This window comes from Aulonocara stuartgranti (genome assembly GCF_965226115.1).
Source record: "Aulonocara stuartgranti genome assembly, chromosome: 23".
Taxonomy (NCBI): Eukaryota; Metazoa; Chordata; class Actinopteri; order Cichliformes; family Cichlidae; genus Aulonocara; species Aulonocara stuartgranti.
In genome coordinates this window covers 31,961,548-31,980,738 of record NC_138958.1, presented here as the reverse complement: position 1 = coordinate 31,980,738, position 19,191 = coordinate 31,961,548, and the positions used below count along the sequence as shown (strand labels likewise).

Below are 19,191 nucleotides of genomic sequence, written 5' to 3'. Positions count from 1 at the left end.
CTAGACTTTGTGGAACACTCCAAAAAATAACTCTTTAAATAAACTTACAATAATCATGGAAAGGTTTTCCACATTAATGAATGGCTTTCTATTAGCCTTAAGTATCTTAATCAGACTAACGTAATTTGCATGGGTTGGATCAATTCAGTCAAATTAAGTTGGACTCAACTGCAGTAAATAAGTTGATTCATCATTAATTAATTAAGTTGGTCCAACTCAAGTACATTAAGTTGGATTAAAAGAATTGCATAACGCTAAAATAAAGCAATTTAATCATGTTCATGTTTATTCAAAGAGTTATTTTTTTTAGTGCAGAAACTATTAATAAAAGATAGAGGGTCCAAAAGTGAAACCAATAATTAAAGATGTGCCCTAACAACTTTTGTTATGAGTTTATTGACTCGGTCACTAGTTTGAGATGTTAAGGAAGAGAACCTGATGTTCATTTTGGTACATTGTGATGCCATTTAGCAGGGGTATGCCTGTCTGATGTTTTTCTTCCCCCGCTCATTCTCAACCACTTGCAGCTGACGGCCGCTCCTCCCTGAGGTTATTCTGGTTAAAAGGGAGTTTCTTCTTCCCACTATCGCCAAAGCACTTGCTCATAGGTAGGGATGGGAACTGATAAGAATTTAGACATTACATTTTGAAATTAATTAATCAAATGTTTGTTCATGTTGGCAGTATTTCCCCTCTTTGTTGTGATCAGTGTTACACATATTAAACAGAGTACTTTTTCTTAAAAGTAATGCAGTACATTGTTACTCCCAGGAGATATTAATTTGTTATACTACTCATTACATTACTTTCGTGTTACTCGGTGAAATGACCTGAAAGCATTGTGTCATAATAACCATTCAGCGATATAAAGCTATGGGCTACAGTCCTACGCACAAACACAGATCCCTATCCTAATGATGAAACACACGATCTTACTCTTAGTATTACACAAGTAGAACACAAAGCCGACAGCACAAACCAAAGATGAAAACCAGCACAAAAGCACAAAGAGACTTTAAAGTGATGGCACAGTGATTCTACTGTAGAAACATGAACAGGGTCTGGCTGCTGGACTGGGGTCAGCATACAGTGAGCTTTAACATCACTCTGGGCTCTTGGCTAGCTAAGCATTAGCATGTTTCTCCATATGCTGTGCAAGTAGGGTTGCCAACCGTCCCTTAAAATACGGAATCGTCCCGTATTTCGAAACAAAAGTACACGTCCCGTATTGAGCTAATAAGGGACGCACTTTGTCCCGTAATACAGTGAGAATCAAAAGTAGTCTATAACTTTTAATGGAATTAACGCTTTGTTTGAAAACATAATTCCCAGCCCCTCTCCTGCTTTGTGACCAATGAGCTGACAGCACACTTACGAGTATGACAATTCAGATTACCACTCATCTCATTGGTCGAGGAAAGGTCGCTTACGGAGAAAATACCGGAAGACAACAAATGACCACAACAAGAAGCATGGCCAACAGGGAAACAAACGCAGACACTGCGGTGCAAGGCCCGATGCTCTGATGCGACCTGAGTGCTCACACTGTGCCTCCATAAAATGAAGGTTATAACAGAAAATCTGTCGCGCTCTCTCTCTCCGTCTTACACTCACACAGACACACCACCACCATCAACTTTGCTAAATTGCTAATGAAAAACATTGATCGGGCAGCTGTGACTGAGCAGCGATGTAAATCCAACTATTTTCACGGTTGTGGTCGTGATAATTTTGTGATGCCACATCGAAAAGGCTCAGATGAGCTTTCCAAAGTTCTACAAGTTGTGCCTCCATCGCTTGTGTCCAGATCACAGGCTGCACAGCCGTGCTGCTCCATCTTTTACACCAACGTTTACGTGTTTGCGCGCGAGCAGTGTGAGCGGCTGTGGTGAGACCCTCACGAGCGATTGATGATCGGGAGCTGGTCGTGAGGTGTTAATCACTTCTCGTTACCCCACGTATACTACACGATGCACGATGAAGGCCAAAATCGGTCCGATCACTCAAAAATCGGCTCAAAATGGGCCTAAAACCGCACAGTGTAAGCCCAGCATTAGAGCAGCAATGTTTGTTCCCCTCAGAGAAAGGGAAGAATGGGAAAAGGAAAACACCTGGCTGGAAAAAGTTAATATGGGCATGTGCAGTGAATATCAGCGCTATGTGGCCAGAAGTGTGATAATATAATTTATTTTGTGTAATAAACAACTGCAAGAATAGATGATTACAACAAATAGATGACTAATACATAAAAGTAATACATAGATGAATAATGATGATGAGTTAAGATGCGTAATCATGGGAGCAAGTGGGTTTACAAACAGGAGCAGCTGATTAGCATTAGAAAAGCTGAAATAATACCTCAACTGAAGCCAATTGTACTAAATGCACTAAATGTGCACTGTTACAAGAATGTTTTTCTTTCTATTGTTTTCTATTATTTTAAGTTAAGCAGGACAGAGTTCTTTTAAAGAAAGATTTACTTATATTCTCAAAAGTTAAGCATGACAGGCTTCTGTTTAAGAAGGAGACCTGTTTTATCGTGTTGTCATTTTGAGCTAAAAATAAATGGCTAAATGATCATTTGTTTCACATGTGTTCATATCACAAAGAATACACATCTACTTAAATCAAATTCAAGTCAAATGGTTAAAAAAATAATTTCACACACAAAAAAAGAGCTAGAAAATTCACCACACTGGGAAGGGTGAAGACAATTGGGTCGCCCGGCCCTGGCCACGAGGTGTCCCTTATTTATTTTTCAGGGAGTTGGCAACCCTATGTGCAAGAGAGCTGTGCAGGTAGTTGCAATGAGCCAAAGTTGTCTTAGCAGCATTATGCAGTTGTTTCTGGCCTGGATGCACTTTACCATCGCACTCTTTTTTTTTTTTTGAGCAACTGTGCCACGATTTTCCTCCTCAGACAAATAAACTGAAACCAGCTAAACGTAGCGTGAGTGCAAGAACCAATTAGCCTGATCGATATTCAAGCAAACTAATAATTCTGAGGAATTGGACTACTAGGAACCAGTACTCTCCAAGAACCAGTTCTCAATTCCCATCCCTACGAGATCATCTGATTGTTGGGGGGTTTTCTCTGTATTATTGTAGCATCTCTACCTTACAATAGAAAGTGCCTTGGTTAGCCAAGCAACAATTGTAGTCAGCAGTGGAATTAAGGCAAACTTAGTCTGTTCCCAGGTGTGCCTGCACCTCTGAAGGTGGAGGTGTCTGCTTCTACATTAATAGTGGCTGGTGCACAGATGTAACAGTGATTGCTCAGCACTGCTCTTCCTCTCTGGAATACCTTTTTATTCACTGCAAACCGTTTTATTCTCCACGGGAGTTTGCTTCATTCATCTTGGCCGCTGTTTACATCCCGCCAGATGCGGATGCGCAGGCAGCTCAGTGCGCACTCGCGGAGCAGATACTGCACATGGAGCGGACATTCCCGGACTCTCTCATCATTGCTCTTGGGGACTTTAACAAAGCCAATCTGAGCCATGAGCTTCCCAAATACAAGCAGTATATTAAATGCCCGACCAGAGAGGAGAGGACATTAGACCACTGTTACAGCACGATCAGCGGGGCCTATCGTGCGGTGCCCCGCGCTTCACTCAGACTTTCTGACCACGTCATGATCCACCTGATCCCCGCGTACAGACAGAGTTATAACAATGACAAACCCTGGTTTACTCCTAAACTCAAAAAGCTGTGGCTGGAAAAGAGAAAGGCGTTCAGAAGCGGAGACAGGGACTGCTACAGAGAGGCCAAGTACAGGTTCACTAAAGAAGTGGACATTGCTAAACATCAGCACTCTGAGAAGATGCAGCAGCAGATCTCAGAGAATGACTCGGCCTCTGTGTGGAAAGGTTTTAGGAATATCACCAACTACAAGCCTAAAACCTCCCACTCCACTGATGACTTGCTCTTGGCCAATACCCTTAACGACTTTTACTGCCATTTTGACGAGCCATCAGGCAGCCTTCACACCTCCAACGGCCCCAACAATAGAGACACTTTGGACACTCATTCCCCCACCTCTCCCCCCTCCATAGAGCCATCACCACCTTCAAACACTTCACCTACAACACCCCCCTCCTCACCCCACACAAAAGAGGATTTCACACCACCTCCTCCCACCACAACTTTTCATATTCATGAAGAAGGTGTGAGGAAGCAGTTTAAGAGTCTGAATGCTCGGAAAGCTCCTGGCCCAGACGGTGTGTCTCCTGCCACCCTCAGACACTGTGCAAACGAGCTGGCCCCAGTGTTTTCTGGCATCTTCAACTCCTCACTGCAGGCATGTCATGTGCCTGCCTGCTTCAAGTCCTCTACCATAATCCCTGTCCCCAAGAAACCTAGGATCACTGGACTAAATGACTACCCCCGTGGCTCTGACATCTGTGGTCATGAAGTCATTTGAGCGCCTGGTTCTCTCCTATCTCAAGACCCTCACGGCCCCCCTCCTGGACCCCCTGCAGTTTGCATACAGAGCCAACAGGTCTGTACATGACGCCATCAACATGGCCCTACACTTCATCCTGCAGCATCTGGACTCCCCAGGAACCTACGCCAGGATCCTGTTTGTAGACTTCAGCTCTGCCTTCAATACCATCCTTCCAGACCATCTCCGAGGCAAGCTTTCCCAGATGAATGTGCCTGATCCCATCTGCCGGTGGATCACTGACTTCCTGACGGACAGGAAGCAGCATGTGAGGCTGGGAAAGAATGTCTCGGACTCCCGGACCATCAGCACCGGCTCCCCTCAGGGCTGTGTTCTTTCTCCCCTGCTCTTCTCCCTGTACACCAACTGCTGCACCTCCACCCACCAGTCTGTCAAGCTAATCAAGTTTGCAGATGACACAACCGTTATTGGACTCATCTCGGACGGGGATGAGTCTGCCTACAGGAGGGAGGTTGAACGTCTGGTGTCCTGGTGCAGCCACAACAACCTGGTGCTGAATGCCCAGAAGACAGTGGAGATTATTGTGGACTTCAGGAAGCACACAGCTCCACTCCCCCCCATCATCCTGACTGACACCCCCATCACCTCTGTGGACTCATTCCGCTTCCTGGGTACCACCATCACCCAGGACCTGAAGTGGGAGCCCACCATCACCTCCGTCATTAAGAAAGCCCAGCAGAGGATGTGCTTCACTGTGTTCATTGCATCATTCCATGTTTGGCACTGATCACCACCTGCACTCATGTATATATCTATCTACTTAGCACTTTTAATTCTTATTCTTATTTTTATTTTCATGTCTATTTTAGCGTAATTTATGACAGTATGTTTGCACTGAAGCACCGCAGCAATTTCCTAATATTGTAAACCTGCTCAACATTTTCTGATTCTGATTCTGAAAATGGCGTCAACTTGAACAGCCCAGTAGCAAAAGGACATCAATGTGTTATGGGCATTGTCAGCACAACTGTCAACTCCAGAATGAAGTGGCAATGACACAATGAATGGCAGTCTCCAACTCCTTATTCAATCTTTTTCTGTGATCCCAGAGCTTAGATGTACCTTAGCTCCATATGCAGAACAGAACCCCTTCCACCCCAGCAGTGGAGCAATAAAACACCACAGCAACCTACCCCCCACCAAATAGCTCCAAGAGCAAGAGGTTGTCGAGGTTGTCGTGGATACTGGAACAGCTGACTAAGCAGGAGTGGAGGAGCCTGTGGAAGGAGCAGATGGTAGTTTAGCATGGATTGATTGTAAAATATTAAACAACTGTTCAAGGCACTGGGTGACAACTGTTTACTCCTGATAGCATCTACCACTTCTCTTTTGAAATGAGAGGCAACATCAGAAAATAAGTGTTGCGTCAAAAAGTGATCAGTGGCCAAAAACACTAATATTTCTAATATTTTGCTTGTTCAGGTCTCTTGAAAGACATGTTTTTAATCCCAATGAGATAAAAGAACAAGTACTGGATAAACAAAGGATAGAAAAGTGACATTGCCTAAAACTATTCATAGCTTCTAACGTGTAATAGGAATGTTTCTTTTGGCTCTAAATAACGTGAAATCATTCATGAGATTTGTTTGACAGGTTATTGGCCAACAAGTCATTTATAACACTATAAGACTAGAAATCACTTCTTGGCAGGAAACAACGCTTTGGCATAACAGCAGGATAAACTTGTTAGGAAAGATCCTCTGTTAGAATTCCCATTTGAGTAAATTCAAGGACCAAAAATTTGCCAAATTTAACTCCTATTATGGCCGCTGTTACAAATAACCAGATATAATGACTGAACATACATTTGACTCTGGGAGAAATTATGTTGACAGGGATTGTTTATATTTTGTGCTGCTGTGGTAAATACACGGTTTAGCATTTTACTAAAATGCACTCCTTTGTGTGGTATCTGCTGTTGTGCTGTGGTTCCTTTTTACAGCAGCTGGTGATAGAATAAAAAAATATATTCCCAACAATTGCCAGCCACTGCTAAATGCTAAACTCAGCTGTTTTTAAGAGAGAGAAAACTGTGCAACATCTTTTAAGAGGCTCTTGGGAATCCGGGTTGAAGAGGTGGAGATGCTACTTGTGGCTAAACAGGCCTGCTCCCAGATCTTATTCTCAGTCGAATGCTATGTCTTAAGGGAGCCGAGGCTATTGCTCATCCTCTAAGTGGTTCAGACGTGACAAAGCTTCTCTTATATTGAGTCCTGGTTGGGGTCTGTGATGCAGACACTTGGACACACATGAGATTCAGGCTCTGTAATGGAGAAGATGAAGAAAGAGAGAGATATACTGCCAAACGAGCAGGGATTATACTCTCAGTTGGTGAAGTTCGCTCCTCCAGTTTCATTCCACTCCTGCTCTTACTTTAGTTGTTATAGAGTTAATGAGAGCGAGTGATACTCGGCTACGCTGGCTGAGAGCCCAGGTCAACACCAGGTTTAAGTTGACAAGATGTGCTAAATGATTGATAGAGACACGAGTCATATCATGAAACCAAGCTCAGTCATGACCTTACAGTGAGGGTCAGCCTACACCTGTGATTGTGTATTCACACAGCCTGCCCTTCCAGACAGTATGAAAGTCATGGGTCTCTTTTCAAACGGGCCTCACTACAGCTTATTGTGTTCTCCCCCGAAAACAAGACTCATAAATGATTCCAATTAATGAAATTAGTCCTGTTCAAGTTACTGAATGCTAGTGTTGAGTGTGCTTCTAGAACAGTACTCTTTAGGGTCAGGAAAAAACGTGTGCTGAACTTTACTTTGCTAAATTCATAACAGGGAATGAGCATTAAAACCACTACTATTGGCTGTAGCGGTTAAATGGATGTGAATTTTTTATATATAAATACATACACAAACTTTAGAAAGCACTGAGTGTGTAAACTCACATTGGGCTCTCTTCACAGGCTGGAGAGGAACTCTCACTTGCCAGGCTGACAGCAGTCTGCACCACAAAAAGTCCAACTGAGTGTGTTAACTCACACTGGACAAAGGACCTTAAGGTCCTCGGAAGAACGGGTATCTTCTCCTTTTATGCAAGCAGGAACAGGATGATCATTGCCAGGGCCCTACAAAATGGCCTCTAGCACTGGTGTTAATGTCTCTCACCAATCAGAAACAGTCTTAATGAGGGTGGTCTGAGGGCCTGATGTCCTCTAGTAGATCTGTGCTATCTGCCTGGCACCACAAAACCTGAATGACATTTGCAGTGAATACCAGAATTGGAAAATCTACCACTAGCGAACTAAAAGGTTTTGGAGATTCATAGAGAACATTATGCTGTCTGTCACATCATTAAGCACGACCAGTTTGGTGGTGGATCAGTGATGGTCTGGTGAGGCTTATCCATGCAGACCTCTACAGGCTATGGCAGCCTAAATCTACCTACCTATACATATATATAATTAGGTATTAAAAAAAGACTGCTTAGACTGCAAATGCAGACCTGATATGAGTCCTGATAAAATTCCAGATGGTCCCTTTTTAACTTACTCTTTTCCAAGAATAATTTCAAATTTTATTTCATCTGACTACAGAATAGTTTTCTTCTTCCTCCAGCCCATTTTAAATTAGCTTTGAAACAGAGAAGATGGATGGACTTCTATTGTTTCTTCTTTGCACGATAAAGCCTTAACCTGCATTTGAGGCTGCCATGGCAAACTGTGTTTCAGTGTTCCATACAACTTTTGATGTGTGTTTAAATAACATCACCAAAAGAGGGCGATAGAGACTTATCTGTCTGTTTTATGAAATGCTATATATATATATATATATATATATATATATATATGAAATTAAATATGACAAAGCTCAACATTAGTATTAGATGGTGCCCATCTGTATCTTCTCTTGCACTCAATAGGCATCGACAGAAGTGTAGGCTCCTGCTATACTCTCTCTAAATGAGCTCCACTTATTGCTCGACACCATCAGTTGCTGACAGCTCTAATTAATTGATTTTAATTATTTAACTTTAATGAACTAAAACCTGGTGTAAATGTTGTTTTTTCTTTTCTCTCTTTACACTGTGACCAGTGTAACACTTTACAAGTGTTCATGCGTCTGAGCTAAAGCTAAAATATTCACTGTGAGAACTTAAAAATTTGATTTAGCTGAACGACAGGCTCCCATCCCAGCTCACCTCATTGTTTGGTAACACAGAAGTCACAATCACTCTTTTTGTTTGTTTTGTTTTGTTTTTTATGAGACACTCAGTAGCCATGCTTTAAATATCCCTATTCATTACAGCTATATTCTATATTTAGCCCTTTATACTATCAATAAGCCAGCAAGCAGGTTGATTATCCTAGAAAATGATTCTCAGTAAGCAGTCACTCACTCAGTACAGCATGTCAATAAGCTACCTGTAAGAGCTTTTTGCAGTCATCAGTCAACGTCGTTATCCATAAATCGATTAGAAGGAGATTGATCAGTGGCCAACTTCACCTTGTATGACATCTTTTTTTAACTAATTGTCCTGTCACGATATTAGACAGAGTCAGTGATTATAGGGGTGTGAACCTGTGTGTAATTAGTCCTGGCTAATGCAAATAGTTTCCAAAGAAGGGAAACTCTCCAGATTTAGGAACTTTTTAGGTACCCCAGGTGAATTGGTATGTCGGCAGAAAAACAAACACAAACTTATCTGTTTTAGTTTGGACTGTGGGGAGGAGTGTCTTGACTCCCAAAGCTTGTTGTGGTAAATTGATAGAGTTAACTCCAGTGCACGTACACTTGTCCTCTCATGTCTAAACCAAAGCGATGTGGTGATCACAGCGCTTTTGGTAAATGGTAAATATTTATATAGCGCTTTTCTAGTCCCTAAGGACCCCAAAGCGCTTTACATATCCAGTCATCCACCCATTCACACACTGGTGATGGCAAGCTACATCGTAGCCACAGCCACCCTGGGGCGCACTGACAGAGGCGAGGCTGCCGAACACTGGCGCCACTGGGCCCTCTGACCACCACCAGTAGGCAACGGGTGAAGTGTCTTGCCCAAGGACACAACAACGAGACTGTCCAAGCCGGGGCTCAAACCGGCAACCTTCCGATTACAAGGCAAACTCCCAACTCTTGAGCCATGATCGCCCCTAATATATCGCTTTTAATATACCTGGTAGCACTGTCTGTCCTTTGAAAGCCGTTCACGGCCACAAATGTATTACTGTGTAAATGAATAACATCACCTGGCAACAGGGCCGTACAGAGAGGTTTAAAGGGGCGGGTGCTCAAAGTTAAAAAGGGGCACATTGAGCTAGGCTGAATAACAACAACACACATTCATCAAGAATCTAATATGGGCAACAAGGCAAAGCAAACGTAGCCAATGTTTTACCTGATGGGTACAATGTTGCTGTTGAGGGGTTGCTGTGGATAGTGCTGGAGGGCAGGGCTGTGTTGATCTGAGACTGTAGACATTAAAAAGTCCATAGGAGAGATGGTAGCTGATTAAACAAGTGTCATGAGATAATGACAAAATGCAAAGATTGGTGACAGTGCTTAGGCTCTGCCTGTGAATCACTCTTTGCTTCTCTTCTTCCTTCCATCCCATCATTTCATATATATCTCTCCACTTGCTGTCTTTCTGACAACAAGGCACAACTTGCTATTGCAATAAACTATAATTTAATTATCCACACCTAACAACTCTTGCACTTAATCTATAATAAAATGATGACAGAAAAATGTTATAGCACTGCCTTTAGTAGCCTCACACAGCTCCTACTGTTTCCTCCTCATGTCCTTACCAGGCATGTCTGGACAATGTTATATCATGAGTAATATTTTTTTTAAAAATCCATCTAAATAAAACACACACACACACACGCACACACAGTGACATTTTAGACCGTCTTCAGAATACTGTATATACTATGGGCATCCATGGTGCTGATCCAGAATCCTTACATTATTATTTATTACTAGAGCTACAATAATAAAGCAATGAGGAGGGGGAAGAAATAAATATGAAATAATGTCATTATGATGATTCCATTTGTTTCACTATCCACTCTGTGCAGGGGCAAAGCTTATTACATTTTTAAACTGTAGAGATACAATAATTTTACTGCTTTAAAATCCAAATATTGTCTTATTTAAAATATAAATCTAATATAATCTGCTTCTTAATGTATGTTCTTTAAAATACAGCGTGTGTTTTTTAATATATTATAATTATAATAATTATTATGTGGACATGCATATCAGACCGTTTTTTAGTGAAATATAATCCCTCCAGAAAGGCAGGAAAAGCCCGGAAACTTACTTTAAAACTAAATATGTTCCCTAAAACGGTGACAGAGCTACAGACCCATGACAGCCTTACACAGGTAGCCAGCAGCTATGACCAGCACTACTTGTGCAGTTAATAAAAGGACAGGTAATGTTTGTCACGCTGTTGCTCGTTTGTTTCAGTTCGTCAGTTGCAACAAGACAGCTTACCAACGTGTACGTAATAAGCTAATGCTCCTGTGTGCTATACACTACAGTGTACGCTGTACACCTACTTACTGGTTTTGTGGCATCAGTCTGTGTCAATTTGTGTTTCTTCTACAGCTCCGGACCGCAAAAAATGCGCGTGCTCTTTGTGAGCTCGTTCCCGGCTCGTAACCAGCGCGTTCTGCCGTCAAGGGCGATCATTGGTTAAATGTGATCATGTGACTGATGCAAGCCAGATCCTTTTATTTAGCAAAACTGTGATTAATAGTTAAATATTATTGTTCAGGGGCACAGACAGGACTCCGCACGCACACACACATTAAAAAATAATAATTTTTTTTAAAAAAGTTGCCTCAACAAAAGGGGACCCATCAGGAAAGGGGCGGGTGCTCAAGCCCCTCTAGCCCCCCCGCACGTGCTGTCACACACTGACAACACTGGAAACAATCCTTCCCTTCCTCTCATCTATAGCCTAAAAACCTGAAGATGTCACTTCTTCCCTGCAGAATTTCATTATTGCTAGCTTATAATACTTTGCCAACAAAAGAAGCATGATGGAAAATCTGACAGAGACACGTCTGTTCCTATAGTTCAGCTTAAACAAGGAATTTACCGAAGTTTATTTTGTCTTGGCATATGTTTCTGTTTTTCTGTATTCCAAAGAGTTTGTGATAGTAGGGAACAATCCATGGATGGATAAGTTGCCATGGCAACCTTACCTCCTGATCTGTCAGACCGACTGGAGCTGACAGAAAGTGAGAGCAAGCAAGAGTCACACTGGAGGTGAAAGAAGGAATGGAGGAGGTGGGGTGCCTTCGGTCAGCTGAAGTGCTGCCAGAGGTTTTGACAGCAGTGCAGTAATGAACAGGAGGGATGGAGTCATCGCACGGGGGTCTCCAGAGGGATAACCTCTTAATGGTTAGGCCATCTGAAACCATTATTCAATGACAAGACACAGACAAATATCCACAGATGCATTTTCAGAACAAATTCCAGTATATCAGAAATAGTAAGATTAAAGAAACACTTTAAGAAACACACACACACACACACGCCCTTATGTATGTGTCACACAAACATATTCTTGTCTATTGGTTTCAAACTATTGGTTTGATAATGATGAACATATGTAATTTCTGAAGTTCTCAGCTGCTGCCGTTGATCCAGAAACTATGTGCTGTAGTCAAATTGTACTTTGGATTCAGATTGTTGAGTGTGGAATTCTCAATATTTTTTAAAGTTTATACTGTTTTTATTTTCTTTTTTTTGAAGATTTTGAATTTCATATGGTCTTTTGTCTTATACTTATACTTATATACTTATACTATTTCTATTAGAGTATAATTGTTCCTCAGGGTTGTATTCTCTGTTATTCACCAGACTCTATGGTAGGGGTGGGCAATTAATTTCCCCCAAGGAGCCACATATGAAACTGGGACTGTTGTGGAGAGTTGCACCAATACGCTTATAAAGAGATAAAACTAATATCGAGCAGAATTGAGTTTGGATTATTGGTGGTTCCTTATTTTCAAGTGTTTATCTTGTACTCTATCAGTTCCAGGACTTGTTCCCTTTGTTTTCCCTGCCAGTCAAGTTCTACATATTCAGTGTTTCAGTTTTCCTTTCCAGATTTATTTTGGTAGTCATTTGTTTGTTTGTGTGTATTTAATTTTAATTCTTTTGTTATTTCCTTGATTAGTTTCAGTTCTGTCTTGTTTCGCTGGTGTTTCTCCCTGAAACTCTTTGATTGCTTCACGTGTATTTAAAGCCTTGGTCTTCCTTCAGTGTTTGAATGTGTGGTGTCAGTTTGATGTCCCTAGTGTCTGTCAGTTCATGTTTTGTAAGTTATTGAAATTTAATAAACTTTTATTATTGTTTTACATTGTTTTTTCCTTCTCGTGGACTCCTACTTTAATAAAACGGTCAGTTTTGCATTTACTTGCCTTTCCTGTTAGTCCTGCATTTGGATTCTCTTTCTTGCTGAACCTTAGGAGACTTTATCATTTCTGGAGTTTTGACATGCTTTCCTCTGTTATTGTATGTGGACTGTCCATCTCCACCCTTAAGACTTTATGCAGCCTTCAGGTCTCACCCTCAATTGAGTGTTTAGCCCAACAGAGCAAAGTGTTCATGAGTAGATGCTTAATGTCTGTCAGGCTATGGATGAAATATACATTTACTTTTTTCTCGAAATAGCTGTTTGCTTTTTCCATTCATGAAGGCATTTCTAAAGTGTGTTTTTTTTACTTGGTTAGATGTTGTTAAATTCAGTTTTTTTCAATTCAGTTCAGTCTTAATTATGCATCCCCTAACTACAACAGCAGTGTCCTCAGAATGGTTTATATTGAAAGGTAAAGACCCTACAACAATTCAAAGAAAACAGAGAAAACCCCAACAATCTTATGACCCCATATGAGCAATTGCTTTGGCACTTTGGCGACAGTGGGAAGAAAAAACTCCCTTTAAGCAGGAAGAAACCTCCAGCAGAACCAGGCTCAGGGAGACGCAGCCATCTGCCACCACCGGTTCGGGTGAGGGATAGAAAGCAGGACAAAGACACTGTGTGAAAGAGAGACAGGGATTGATAATAATTAGCAACTGAATGTGGAGAGGTTTATAAACACATTATTATGCTGCAATAGGCCTAGGCTGCTGGGGGATCCCCATGATGCAATGAGTGTTTCTTCTTCAGTTACTTTTTTCACTCAGGAAGGGAGGATTCAGGGTCACCTGGTCCAGCCCCAACTATATGCTTTAGCAAAAAGGTAAGTTTTAAGCCTACTCTTAAAATTAGAGCTAGTGTCTGTCTCCCGAATCCAAACTGGAAGCTGGTTCCACAGAAGAGGTGCCTAAAAACTGAAGGCTCTGCCTCCCATTCTACTTTTAAATACTCTAGGAACAACAAGTAAGCCTGCAGTGCGAGAGCGAAGTGCTCTAATTTTCGATTAACTGAAGGCTTTTCGAGGAGTTTTTAGGACATCCTGATAATAATGAATTACAGTAGTCCAGCCTAGAAGTAATAAATGCATGAACTAGTTTTTCAGCATCGTTGTTTAATATGTGCACTGAAGGACATATCCAGGTCAAAAATTACTTCAAGGTTCCTCACAGTGTTACTGGAGGCCAAGGTAATGCCTTGAGGCTGTCAAGGTCTTTATGTCTTTAAGACATTCCTGCAGTTTAACTAATTGGTGTGTGTTATCATGTGTTTTAATGGATAGATAAATTTGGGTGTCATCTGCATAGCAGTGAAAATGTATGATATGCCTTCTCATGATACTGCCTGTAAACATAATTGGTAACCTTAGTGTGTGAAGAGTACTTTAGGGATTGGTTGGCTCAACAGAGCTCTGACTTTTTGTCAGCCTGGCTACAGTACTAAAGAGAAACCTAGGGTTGTTCATATTTTTTTCTATCAGTCATGAATAGTAAGATGTTCTAGATGTTTTCGTAAAGCAGCAAACTATTTTTTCAGGCTAAATAATGAACTTCTAAATTAGTGAGATGCCATTTCCTCTCCAGCTTACTGATCATCTGCTTTAAGGTGCACGTTTAAGAGTTCTGCTTGCAGCTAAACATGTCACTCCTGATCTAGTTGGGGAGGGGAACAGAGAAAAATTCAGAGTCCCACATTTTATTTGGCAAAGTTGCACACTTATTAAATATTAATTTTAGTGCTCTCCAACTGGTATAACCAAGTGTCATTACTCCTGACGTGAATTATAATTTTATGGAATTTATGTTTACCCTTAGCCAGCAGTTATAAATTTCCCTCAATGTCACCTGTTCTGTCCCCTGGAAGACAGTTGACTATGGTTGCTGGTGTCTCTAACTTTACACGTCTCAAAACAGAATTGACAATTACCAGAGTTTGTTCCTCAGTGGGTGTGTTGCCGAGCGTGGAAAACAGTTAGAAACATAAATGGGTTAGTGGTGGACCGGGCTTTCTGTTTAGAGCTACACTTCCTCATCGATCGTGGTTCAAGAGTAGGCAGTTTGTCTTATAATCAGAAGGTTGCCGATTCGAGCCCCGTCTCCGACAGTCTCGGTCGTTGTGTCCTTGGGCAAGATACTCCACCCGTTGCCCACTGGTGGTGGTCAGAGGGCCCAGTGGCGCCAGTGTCCGACAGCCTTGCCTCTGTCAGTGCGCCCCAGGGCAGCTGTGCTACAATGTAGCTTGCCATCACCAGTGTGTGAATGTGTGCGTGAATGGGTGGATGACTGAATGTAGTGTAAAGCGTTTTGGGGTCCTTAGGGACTAAGTAAAGCGCCATTTACCATTCATCACCATCACGTGAGCAGCACCCAGAACATAAAGATTACACTATGAAAAAAGATGTCATGTGTAAGTTTTTAATTAAATTGGCTAAACAGATGATGTCTGTAATTCCCAAGCAGTTAATGTACTATTTTTTTGCTAATCACCTTAAAATTTAAGTTTTAATTGAAGTCTGCACTTCAATCACATTTTTTTTAATTTAAAGTCCATTTAAAATGTGTACTAGAGCCAAATCTATTAAAAAAGCTGTCTGTCCACCAAATTATGAACCTAATAATAATGGGGGGGAAAGGAAATGTAAAAAATTAGAAAAGTAATTTAGCTTGTAAACAAAGTCTAAAAATACCTCAGCCTCTGTTTGTTCTGTCAACATTAATTGCAAAACATCATGCCGCTGGTCTAATTTGTTACTATGTGATATGCATTGTACTGAGCTGCACAATGATCTGTATTTTAATTTCCCAGACATATAGGCACAAATTGTACACAGCTGAATATCCCCATTCTATCTGTAATGCGTCTATACATCTCATTTTAAGAAAAGCACTTTCTAAGCTGCATAGACATGAATAATTTTGTTTTCAATGTCGAGTACAAACTGAAACCAGGGTAAAACTGCTGTATAATTTCACACTTCTTTCTGCCTTTACTTGATAGCATAGAGAAGAGAGGACAGGAAAGCGGGGAGAGAAAGTGAGGGAAGACAAACAGCAAAGGACCTCAGGTCAGAGTTAAATCCAGGCCGCTGCATTGAGCCTTACAGCATATGGTCGCCTCCTCACCCTGTGAGCTAAACTGGCAGCCTAAAGTTCATATTTCTGAATCAATTCTTGTTTCTTTAATGAAAGTAGGCTATATTTGAAAGTAAATGTTGTCCAATGTAGTTCTGCTGCCAAGTGAGTGATATTTTTATATGACTTTGTTCCAATATCTCTTCTCCAATGCAAATACCAGCCCACTATTGTTGCCATTAAGATGACTAATGTGACTTGTTTGCGATTCTGCAGCTGGGAAGTATCCAGCTACAATCACAAATGGATGCAGTTGTCACTAATTGTAACAGCAGTCACTGCTTCATTTAATTCACCCATACATGTAGGATGAGTGAGTGTTTACAGGATGAGCTAAGTCTAAGAACAAGAAAATATTCGTTATTTCACAAATGACTACAAAAGCAGACGTCATTATAGGGCAAAAAATTCAAAACTGCCATGCTCGTGGATTTTGTTCTAAGAATTGGCACAAGAAGCTGATCTGAGACTTGAATCGGGATCTGTGTTAATGATGGACTGTAAATAATTAATCCTTCCCATTTATGAACTTAATTATTATTTATCTACAAAGATCTAAGGCATATCACGTTTTACAGCATACTTTGTTGAACAGACAGACAGACATTAACATACAGCAGTTAGGTATTTATCAGTCAATCATCCTAGCAAAAAAACAAAAGACATTCCTGTAGTTTAACTAATTGGTGTGTGTTATCTGGCTTCATGGACAGATAGAGCTGGGTGTCATCTGCATAGCAGTGAAAATGTGAATATGTCTTCTGATGATACTGCCTAAGGCATAGGTGTCAAACTCTGGCCCGCGGGCCAAATTTGGCCCACAGCCTAATTACATTTGGCCCGCAAAGCCATACCAAATTACTATTAGAGCTGGCCTACTGGTATTATACAGCTAATATATATATTGTTTAGTATTAAGCTTTGCTTGTTCCATGTTCAGTTTTTCAGCAAAACGTGTTTGAGTCCATAAGAAAAGATTCATTCTTATATCTGGAGGAATACAGTACATATATTTCAATAAATATTAACGTTAGCCCGCGACTTTGTTCCAGTTTTGAATTTTGGCCCACTGTGTATTTGAGTTTGACACCCCTGGTCTAAGGGGTGTCAAGGGAAGCATGTATAATGTGAACAGAATTGGTCCTAGCACTGAGCCCTGTGGAACTCCATAACTAACCTCAGTGTGTGAAGAGGACTGTCCATTTACAGGAACAAATTGGAGTCTATTAGATAAATATGATACAAACCACTGTGGTGCAGTATCTGTAATACCTGCAGCATGTTCTAATCGCTCTAATAGGATATTATGGTCAACAGCATCCAACGCTGCACTTAGGTCAAGCAGGACAAGCACAGAGACGAGTCCACTGTCAGCTCTGAAACCTGACTGAAATTCTTCAAGTAAACCATTCCTCTGCAGATGATCTGTTAGCTGTTTGACAACTACTCTTTCAGGGAATTTTTGATATGAAAGGAAGGTTGGAGATTGGCCTATAATTAGCTAAGACTGCTGGGTCTAGAGATGGCTTTTTAAGTAATGGCTAAACTGCTGCCATCTTGAAGGCCTGTGGTGCATTCACATCATCTAGTAGACTCAATCTTGGATTGGGATGATGATATCTCCCTCCTGACCTGAGGTCCTGGTACCCCTTGCTGTAGCATTTCTGTTGTTCCTCATCAATCATCAAGAAACATCTAGCAGAACCAGGTCTCAGGGAGGGGCAGTCATCTGGTGCAAAACATGCAAATGCCACGTAGAAAGTCCCCAGCTGGTCAGTGGATTTAAACCCAGGCATCTAAAATGTGGTGTCTGTACTCTCGCAGCTTTGAAGCACAAATCTCTGCCCCTGGGATCTCAGGTGAACCAGGCAATGAGTCCATAAAGTGCAGTTAAAGCACGCTAAAATCATTTCTTTTTATGAAAATTGCCTCAAACTCAAATCTGCTCTTACAAGGACAGCCACAGCATTACACTCACAAATGGATATATATACACAGCCCTGAGTCACAGTCAGTCCACTTTGGAACTTCAAGTGGACTACCAAGGAGACTGGGTCATGTGTAGGGTGATAAATCTCTGGGATGACACCTCTCTTTGGCAATGAGCTGTGCAATCACAGGCATTTAGTTAGGATGGTGACACTGACAGAAGACAAAACTGTGGGTTTATAGAGAGCTGTCAGGGGTATCTTTGAGTGACATGTGGGTTATCGTTGTAATGCCCACACTACATCCTAAGTATGTATTTCCCATGAACCTCAAAGGTGGACTGCAAGGTTACCAAATGATAGCAAGATAGTAGAGAGGAAAGGTGAGAAATGTATCTGTGCAAGGGGCCAGCTGTGGAAAAAGTCTGTGACAAAAGGTGGATGGGTGATCATAGCAAAAACCAATGCAATGCTTCATTACCTACTTAACCTTATTGCCATGCATTCTTCTATTCTGCTTTACTGTGTCTGAATTAATTTGCTTTGGATTTTTCTGACTGTCCCCATGTCTTCACCTGGCTGCCAGCCAGAACAGAGAAGAGCCAACAAAAACAAAAATGGGCAGAGGTAAATCACAAGAGAATAGGAAGAGATAGGGTCCTTCTTGGATGTAGACAGTCATTTGCCCTGGAGTGATCTGTGGATTAGGGGCCAAGGCCTAGCTGCCCGATCTAAATTGCTCCACATACTGAAAAGATTAAGCTACAAATGAATGGGCCAACTGAGCTGATAGTCAGGCCTAAGCTCCAGTGGCGGCAGTAGGAGGCTATATTTTGATGCAAGTTTTGATGGGAGATTAACACAAAGAAGAATGTTTTTTCTCACAGAAGAAAACACAAATAGGACTGTCCCAATTATATCCTCATCAGTGGCATTGATTTAACATTAATAATATCATCTATTATCAAAATAGGTCTTTGTTTAGCTTGACAACAACGTTTTTAAACTTGGAAATGTCAAATTGTGTCCAGTTTTTGAATTATTGTAGTTTAGTCCCCCAAGTCCCCCTAACATCAGATTGATGTTTCAAAAAACCCATAGCAGATATTCTTGTTAACACATGTGCATCTCATTTTTTAGATTTCTGAACAGCTTATTTTCTTCTTGTTGTTAGGGGAGGAATAGTGGATATATTATGCAAAGGATGCTGACTGTGGAGCTGCCAGGTTAGAGTAGTAGTGAAGAAGGACATGCAAAGGGTTGGGGTGACAGAATAG

At 41.3% G+C, this 19,191-nt stretch overlaps 1 protein-coding gene across 14 annotated transcripts in view; it reads right to left on the bottom strand.

Moving 5' to 3' along the window:
- Positions 1 to 11,080, bottom strand: part of LOC309701459 (uncharacterized protein) — a 138,877-nt gene extending 127,797 nt beyond the window's left edge. For 10 of the 14 annotated variants that reach the window (XM_082525682.1, XM_082525686.1, XM_082525687.1 and 7 more), the window contains exons 1-3: positions 10,989 to 11,080; positions 9,814 to 9,886; positions 5,598 to 5,681 (exon numbers count right to left, since the gene is read on the bottom strand). In XM_082525682.1, coding sequence (XP_082381808.1) covers positions 5,598 to 5,681; positions 9,814 to 9,886; positions 10,989 to 11,002 — 171 coding nt within the window. In that variant the 5' untranslated portion in view covers positions 11,003 to 11,080. Of the gene's footprint in view, positions 1 to 5,526; positions 5,682 to 7,363; positions 7,420 to 9,813; positions 9,887 to 10,988 lie in introns of all 14 variants that reach the window. The other 4 variants (XM_082525676.1, XM_082525679.1, XM_082525678.1 and 1 more) reach the window with 3 other exon arrangements.
- Between the last annotated feature and the right edge of the window lie 8,111 nt (positions 11,081 to 19,191).